This window comes from Diabrotica undecimpunctata, chromosome 11, assembly GCF_040954645.1.
Source record: "Diabrotica undecimpunctata isolate CICGRU chromosome 11, icDiaUnde3, whole genome shotgun sequence".
Taxonomy (NCBI): Eukaryota; Metazoa; Arthropoda; class Insecta; order Coleoptera; family Chrysomelidae; genus Diabrotica; species Diabrotica undecimpunctata.
In genome coordinates, this window is record NC_092813.1 from 9,595,985 (window position 1) to 9,605,668 (window position 9,684).

Consider the following 9,684-nt stretch of genomic DNA (forward strand, 5'->3'; position numbering starts at 1 on the left):
AAATCGGATCGTGTGGTCTGACGTAAGCTGACACTATTTTTAGTGTTTCGTTGTTGGCCTTAAGTCGAATAATTGTGGCTTCCATTGTCACCAGTCCGTCTGGTGTTGGGATGTGCTCGTGTTCGAGTCCCTTTTTGACTAATATAGCTGTTCCTCCTGATAATGCTCTATGATCCGTTCTATAGATATCGTAGCCTGGAAATTTTGTTTTTTTTTCTTTCCACTAGTTTGGTTTCTTGAAGGGCTACAATATCGAGCTCTAATCTGTTTATTATTTCATCCAGAAGGTTGATCTTTTTGAATATTCCGCCGGAATTCCATGACACAATGCGTAGATCTTCGTTTTGGTTTGCTAACATTTTCGGACGGCTTCTCCAAATTCAGTCATCATTTTTGTTGCTTTGTCCATCATGGACATCATTTCCATCATTTTGTTATTATACTCTGTATGGAAGTTTGCGATGAGGGTAGCTGCGTCCTGTACCGACACTTCTTGTGGTTGTGCTGGAGCTTCTGTGATGGTTTCAGCGGATTTTTTCGCTGCCTGTGCGTAGCTGACTCCTTTGTTGATTGGAGCGCTGTTTATGGGTCTTCCTACCGGTCTTGTTGGGGCAGGCGTTTTCTTTTTGGGGGCCTTTGAGCATCCTCTATAATTTGCTGTGTGCGCTTCACCACAGTTTGCACATTTGGGGTCGGTTTCCCGGCTTTTCTCACAGTCGTTACTGATGTGGTTTTCTCCGCATTTTACACATCTGGATCCGCAATGGCAAGCCTTTGAGCTGTGATAGAACCCTTGACAGTTATAACACTGTAGGGTGTCTTTTGTGATTTTGAATTTATCCTCCACATAGATGCGCATATAGCATATATCAAATATTTTTTTAATTTTTGCAACGTCTTCCTCTTTGAGGGTGACGATGAAATGTGGCAGTAATTTTTTATCAGCTTTTTTGGAGATCATATTGATCACCCTTGTTGCTGCTATTCCTTTATTGTATAGTTCGTCTTTAATTGCTACTGTGCTAGTAGTAGCAGATAGCCCTTTTATAATGACTCTTTTTAGTTTATCGCTATCTATGGGATATGCGATGAATTCTACTTTTGGAGTGTGTTCTTCTAGGATGTGTACCATTCCTAGGTAATCTTTTCTAGTTTTTGTGTTAATAACAATAGATCTGCCTGATCGTGTGCAAACTTATTGACTGATATTATGCCTTGGTTGGCTGCTCTCTGCAGGATTTTTTGGTGTTCTCCTACAGTTTTTAGGATTATCGCCGGTGGTTTCGGCTCTTTTACTATTGGCTCTTTTACTGTAGGCTCCTCGCTTGTTTGCGGTGAGTCTTTTGCTACGTCGTTTTCTTTTTCAACTTGGCTATTTTTGCTCAAGGTATTTTGGGCAGTTTTCTTTTTCTGGCTTCTTTCATGAGCCTCTTTCGCAGCCTTGTTAAATTCATTTTCTTTCCGCTGATTTATTATCTGCGTCTGCTTTTCGGCGACGCCTATTTTTGTTTTCACACTACTGTCTGATTTCTCAGTAGTAGTGCCTGTCTTTTTTCCTTTTTTGTTTTGGACTTGTGTCCAACCTGCAGGTTCTTTGGTTGTTATGATTCTTTCCGGCTCTTTAGGCTTGTCTTTGCTACCGGATGGCTTTGCGGGGGGCGGTGAACCGATTCCTAGTTCAACTAGCTTTACAACGTCGTTATCGAGGGAGGCTTTCCACGGGTCGATCTCCATTATTGACTCTTCTTTGTCCTTGGCTGCTGTTAATGCCATTATATGTTGTACAAGTTTTTGTATCTCCTTATCCTTTTCCTTATTTTCGTTTCTCAGCTCAGTCATCTGAGCGAGAAGGTCTTGGATTTGTTTATTCGCCTTTTCCTCGCGGATACGGCTTTATTCTTTTAGAGATTTGATCTGTTTCGTCAGTACATTGACCGACCTTAAAAGCTCATTGGCCTTTTCCCTTTCCGCCATTTCTCTGGCCTTTTTCTTTACTTCTTCGTCTTCCGGAGAGTCTTCTTTGGGCCTTAGCCTTTTCATTTTCTTGCCGATTTCGGGCTCGGCTTCATTTTTGGAGACGTTGTCCACGACGGGTGGTGTCTCCACTACAGTTGGAAGTTCATCGGCATTATTTTTCAAATGTGCTATAATGGCAGGATCATTGGAGACCCATTTTCGTAAATTAAAACCACTTGACTGCAGTATATTAGAAATGTTTCTGCAGGTTTGTTTCGCAACGTCACAATCATCAAAACCTGTAATCAAATCATCGACATAAAAATCCTCATGAATTAATTTGGATTCTAATGAAAAATTATCTTGACAATCATAAGAAATTTGTCTTAAACATCTCATTGCGAGATATGGAGCCCTCGTGGTACCTTATGTCACGGTATTTAAGGTCATAATTGAAATAGGATGATCTACGTCTTCTCTCCAAAATATTTTTTGTAAATGTCTATCGTCTGGATGGACATCAATACACCGATACATCTTTTCGATGTCTGAAATAAATACATATTTATGAAAACGAAACCTTAACAATATTGCAAAAATATCATCAGTTTGAATAGCTGTTCCTGCGTACTAAATAGAATTAAGAGATTTCCCAGTTGTTGTATTAGCAGAACCATTGAAAACAACCCTTAAACGTGTGCTAAGGCTTTCATTACGAAGCCCCCGTGATGAGGCAGGAAATATGAACAGATGTTGTCATCAAAATATGTGTCAATTGGCATATGGTTCAGTGCCTGGTATTCTTGCATAAATGAAACATAAAGTTTCTTTAATTTAATATCTTTTTCAAATTGTCTTTCAAGATTTAGAAATCTCCTCACAGCTAAGTTCTTTGAATCTCCTAACTGTTCTCTACTTTCTTTTAATGGAATCTTGACAAGGAATTTACCAGTTGAATCTTTAGAATATGTATTCTTGAAATGTTCTTCACATATGTAGTCTTCTTGAGAAATTAACTTTGTATTTGAAACTTGTTCTATTGACCAAAATTTTTCAAGATCCTTCTGTACTTGATCACTCTGTACAAAAAAACATTGGACCTTATCAACATTTTGTGACCACAACCCGGCAACTACATAACCAAATTATGTGTTTTGTAAGACAGGGAGATTTTTTCCAAGAGAAATTTTTCCATTTCCAAAGTATATCCCAGAATAAATCGGAACCAATAAGCATATCAACTGATTGTGATCTATGAAAAGAAGGATCTGCCAAAGAAATGGTTTTAGGAATATTTAATTTAGAACCTTCAATGTTATAAATAGGTAAATTTTCTGTAATTTTAGGTAGGACAAAACATGTTAAATTGAAGATATCTGAATCATAAGTAGATCCAATAGAAACATTGCATTTATAACGTAGGGTGGAAGTGACACGATTGATCCCTACAATTGAAAGATTTGCATCTATTTGCTTTAGGTTAAGTTTTTTGCATAATTTTTCTGTCAGAAATGAAGTCTGGCTACCACTGTCAAAACAGTTCTTACCTGTTGAACTTGACTATTATCATTCCATATATTAATGATGGCAGTAGACAGTAAAACATATGTATTATTAGCTTTTGAGAAATTAGACACAGCTAGCTCTGTAGCGTTATGTGATTCATGACAATTGGTGTCATTATTTGTTACTTATAATGACTGAGCTTGAGCTGGTCGCATATTTGAGCTTGTAATGTAATTAATTGAATCAGTTCCTTGATCCTGATAATGATGCAATAGAGTATTATGTTTACCTTTACAAACTTTACAGGACACATGTCTACAATCTTTACTAAAATGTCCCTTGCATAGGCAATTTGTGCATAATTTCATACCTTTAATCCGTGTCCATCTTTGAGAAACACCTAATTGTAAAAATTGAGGACAATAGTAAATAAGATGATCACTTTTACATAAATGACATATTTGCTTGGCATTAGAAAGATTATTTGACACTAAAGATACATGTTTTTTAAATGGTTTTCTCTGTTGAGAACGTTGTTGAACTTGAGAGTTGGCCTTTATTCCCCTCTCTTCAAGCTTTTCTAATTGATTTGCTTTATTATCAAGAAATTTAAATAAATCATTGACTTCTGGTAAAGTATCCTTATCGTATTTTTGCTCCCATTCTTTTAAAGTAACTTTGTCTAATTTGTCTGAAATAATGTGAATCAAGATAGCACTAGATAATGGATTTTCATAAGACAAGTTTAAATTCTTTAAAATAAGCAAATGTTGATTAACTGTATCTACTAATTCCCTTACAGCACTAGCAGTTTCTTGTGTGACTGATTTTAAATTAAACAATGCTTTAATATGACTATTGACAAGCAAATGAGGATTGTCAAACCGTTTGCATAAAGCTTGCCATGCTAAGATATAATTTTGTTTAGAAAATTCTAAATGCTTAACAATTTGTTGCACTTTGATGCCTAAAGAAGTTCTTAAGTAATGGAATTTTTGAATGTCATACAATGAAGAGTTTTGGTGAACTAGTAAGTCAAATGTCTCTTTGAATTCTATCCATTTGCAAAACTCTCCATTAAAGGAAGGAATCGTGACTGGAGGAAGCTTGACAAATTCTACTTTATTTTCAAATAACTCACTGTGAGTTGTATTATTTGTTTCAGAACTACTCATTTCATTTAATTTGGATACCAAACATAAAGCACTTGCTGTGAAAGTTGCATGGTCATTTGTAAAGTTTATTCGTTCAGCATATTCATTTTCTAAGTGTTCATCATCACATTCTTGTTCAATGTCGGTTTGTAAATCATTAAACTCATCATATAATGAACCTAATTTTGCAGATCTTTGTCGTAAATCAACCTATATTAAATTACCTATTGATCCGTAATGAAAATAGTAATTAATTTTTTGAATTGTGTATAAATATTTTAAATTCAGAGATGTTAAACTAATCGGCAACGCTGCACAAATATACTTTATGAACTGAGATTTTACCACAGCATAGGAAACTGGTTTAACAACAAATTTCGGCTACCGGTATGGTATAAGCAAGGTGAAGAAACACGTTTTGTAAATTTATGAGGTTAGGAAGTTCAATAATGAAAATAGGACTCACTTGTTTTTGCATGGCCAACAAGAACAATAATGTGGAACAGGAGGCAAATATAAACACAAACGTGCTGAATGAAAAACTAATTGCTACCTTCCAGGAGCAAATAAACCACGTCTCAACAATGTTTGAGAAATTAACAACCGTTATGAGCGCCTTGAGCAGTTTCGGGACAAACCAATAATGCCAGTACAATTGGACGATCTACAAAAAATTAACGATCTGGATGAGTTTACCAACAGGCTCAATCTAGACGTTGTAGCCTTACAAGAGACTCATCTGACGGAAAGGGTGAAAACCAAATTTCCGGGTTACAGCGTCTACAGGAATGACCATAGATCATGTTCTGGAGGCACGGCCATTATGGTGAAAAAAGGAATAGAACACCAATCAATTCCTACACCAGGTGGTCTGGTCACTATGGAAGCCACCATAGTTCGGATCATTACGGCCAACGACACGCTGAAGATTGTCTCAGCTTATGTCCGGCCGAATGAGCCGATCCAGGGCGAGGATCTGGACGCCATTCTTGATACAGAAGAACCATCCGTCATAATTGGTGACCTAAATGCGAGATCGCCCAATTGGTTTGACAGAACTAGTAATAGAAACAGGAGATTCTTGTGTGAATATCTGGAAAACCAAATAAATACAGTTGTCACAGGTCCTATGGAGCCCACATGCTTCCATGGAGGGGACAGACTACCTACCTATTTGGACATTGCAATTCTTCACAACGTGGGACAACAACACGATATAATCTCACTCAATGAAGGAGACTCCATCCACAACCTAATCGTGCTAACTCTAGGCGCCGTAGAAACAAACTACGTGCAGCCATACAAGAAAAAGAGGACAAGCTGGCCCAACTTCAAACGTATCGTCTCTGAAACAATAGAAATAGTTCCTGACATCAACAGCAAACGGAAACTAGAAGAGTATGTGTTGAAAATCGAAAGAACCATACAAAATGCGCTGGAAACCAGCACAAAAGAAGAAACCTCAACAACACCCAGAGGAAGATTCAGAGACATCAGCAACGAATTAAAAACTCTCATAAGAGAGAAAAACAGACAGCGAAGAAGGGCAAACAGGACTAGGAACATAGAAGATTAAAGAATTGCCAATGAACTAAATAGGGAGGTTAAAAAACAGCTAGAAATCCACAGAAATAACAGCTGGGACGACTTCATCCAACAGCTAGACCCTAATAAATCAGGTTTCTGGAAGCTTTCTAAAGTCTTGCGAAAGGATAAAAAGCCAATACCCACCTTACATGGGAAAAACGGCCTAGTTTATTCTGAACAAGACAAAGCGGAGGTCATGAAAGATACACTAAAAAGAGGATGCAGAAACAACTACCATCCCGATGAAGATCCAGACTTCGAAGATGAAGTAGAAAGAAGGAGCAGACGTCTAAAGAGAAGTAGAGGCGACATAGCTCTCAGGCATACCACCCCCGAGGAAATCCAGCAGTTTATCAAAATGACCAACGCTAAGAAGGCTCCAGGCCCAGATAACATCACAAACAGGGCCTTAAAAAATCTGCCAGTGAAAGCAATCGTTCATCTAACGAACATAATCAATCATATCATAAGATTAAGATACTTTCCTGACAGGTGGAAGGAGGCCCATGTTATAATGATAGAGAAACCGGGTAAAGACGGAACTTTTCCACAGAACTACCGACCCATTAGCCTACTATCATCAGTAAGCAAAATTGCTGAGCGAGTCATCTTGGCAAGATTAAGAGAAGAATCTGAGGTAATGGATGCAATCCCTGAAGCGCAGTTCGGATTCAGGAGCAATCACTCCTGCGAACTGCAAATACTAAGATTGACAGAGTACATCACTAAGGGGTATAATTAAAGAAAATATACAGCAATTGCCTTCTTAGATGTCAGTAAAGCCTTTGACAGAGTATGGCACGACGGATTGCTGTATAAAATGAACGAAATGGGGTACAGTGAAGCGATGACATGTCTCCTCTCCTCGTACCTAGCCAACAGAAGATTCAGAGTTCGAATAGGGCCCACCCTATCCGAAGTCGGAATCATGGAGGCTGGAGTGCCACAGGGAGCCGTGCTGTCGCCTTACCTGTACACCATATACACTTCAGATACCCCTGGTGGTGATCAACATACTATGCTCAGCCTTTACGCAGATGACACTGCTATAGCTGCTAGCAGCAGAAATCCTGATCTGGCCACTAGATACTTGCAAACGGCACTAGACCATTTGCAATCTTGGTGTGTTACGTGGAAAATTGCCGTCAACCCGGACAAAACTCAGGCAGTCATGTACAAAAGACGGCACGGAATCCCCAACAAGGAACTATCTTTCTTCGATACTCCGGTCGAATGGCAAGACGACGCCAAATATCTCGGAGTAACGCTAGATAAACGTCTCACCTTTACTAAACACATAAACAGAACAGTTCAAAAGGCAAAAATCCTTAAAAGTCAACTCTCCTCGCTTATAGGGAGGAAAAGTAATCTGAAAAATAAGAATGGCAAATGCCATCATTCTGCCAACCCTCACATACGCCTCAGCAGCGTGGGGGCATGCATGTGAAACAAACAGAAAGAAAATCCAAACTGTACAGAACTACATGATCAGAGAGGCTTTTAAAATTCCTAAATATGTGCCACTAAGGTACGTATATAGGAATTCGCAGCAAAAGAGCGTCCTGAACATGATGGTCGAACATGCATATGAGCTTTTTGAAAACCTCAGAAACCATCCGAACCGTTCGCTAAGAGAGTTGACAAACTACGATCCTAATATAAGGACAGATATTCACATGAGAAGCCCTAATCTATGGCTTAGCAGATTTGGCCCACAAAAACACAAAAACACAAAACAAAAATCAAAAAACAAAAAAGAGCTTAGCTCACCAAAAAATAACCCCAAATCCCAACCCAATCCCCCAAATTTTTTTTTTTGTTAATTCAGTTATACTTATTTCACTAACCAGTTAAAAACAAAACCAAAAAAACCCAAAAACATATACACGGGATGTGTGAGAGCATTATACACTTGGGAATGCACATCCCACCTACCCATTAAAACCCCTACCCCTATTATTATTTCACCCAAAAACCCACTAACAAAAATCTGTATAGGCCAATAAAGTAAAATCAATAAACAGGACAAAATCCTAATAAGTAAAGCCACAAGGCTGAGGCCCCTCAGGCACGCCCCTAAGGAAAAAGACCCTTCAGGAATAGCCCTTCAGGACTAAGTTGCCACAGGCAACTCGCGAAAACTGAGCATCGAGGTCGTGTGCGACAAACACAGGCTCGATGGCCAGGCCTATCGATCGCCCAGTCGGCAAGGAGACCAAAACTTGTTTTGCCAAATTGACGACTGTGTGACCGAGCACACAACAACCGAACAGGGGGCCCACAGTTTGCTGTCGATCCCCTGATCGGACACACATTTTTTTTTAGGGTCACAGAGCCCAAAGTAAAGCCATAGTAAACTCGGTAAAGTAAATAGGGAGAAAAGCTACACTAAGCTACCCCTACAGATAGGTGGCTTGACCACAAGTCATGGAAAACGGAGGGTGTTTCTTTTCCCAAATCTATCGACGTAACAGTTCAAGCCTCCTCTGCGTATGTTAGACGTAGAGGAGGGGTGGTGGAAAAACCTGGGGGTCAGATAGGTACCGAGCCAAAATGACTTGCTCTTTTGGAACGAGACCGGTCTGACCTTCGGACATGGGGGTCCCACTGTCTAGCAGTGGTACACTCATGTTCCATAGGGTTTGGGATAAACTCATGTGTGTGTGTGTGTGTGTGTTGTTTTTGCATCAATATTATCGCAATCTTCTATCCATGGGGCTCGGACGGACCAAAAATATATGTTGAAATGACTTGAATTAGTTACACTGTTTTATTGAACTTAATTACAATTGAAATTAACATTTTAATACATGAAATAATAATGGACTGTAATGTCTTCAATGCGGGACGTCAGACGGCCGCTAGCAGAGAGAGGGCTTCTTGTAGTTGACTTCTCGCAGTTGGCTGGAACACCATGTGGCCATGTTGATTTAAGTTTTCTCCACTTGGTTTAATTACCGTAATATGTTAAAGCAAAAAAGCATAAAATTCTTCAAATTTTGAATTATCAGATGTGTATGAGTTGGTGTTATTGCAATTTGAGAGAGTTCTAAAAGCGTCACAAAGTAGAGGAGAATTTTTGTGGATCCAATATTTATTTGTTAAATCTGCATTATTAAGTTTGGTAATACTGCAATAAAGAGAGAGGTTTCTATGACGAATATCAATCAGAAATTTTTGACTATGATATTCTCTTCTATATTTAAGTGGAAATTCTAGTGCTTCAACATATAACGAATTAGTTGAAGTTGATTTCATAGTACCTAGGCAAATACGTAATATTGTATTTTGAAATACGTCTATTTTCCTCAAGATATACTTAGCTGCTGAACCATACAAAACACATCCATAATCTATGATTGATCTTATGTACGATCGATAAAAAAGTAACGCAGTTTCTGCATCGGCTCCCCACCAAGTTTTAGAAATTGCTTTAAGGAAATTTAATCCCTTATTACATCTATTTAACATGAAGTCAATG

General features: G+C 38.6%; 1 protein-coding gene across 1 annotated transcript; it reads right to left on the reverse strand.

The window, feature by feature from the left end:
• Positions 1 to 3,647: 3,647 nt before the first annotated feature.
• On the reverse strand, positions 3,648 to 4,637 carry LOC140452648 (uncharacterized). Its single transcript, XM_072546968.1, has one exon. The coding sequence runs from the start codon at positions 4,635 to 4,637 to the stop codon at positions 3,648 to 3,650; it is 990 nt and encodes a 329-aa protein (XP_072403069.1).
• Positions 4,638 to 9,684: the final 5,047 nt, after the last annotated feature.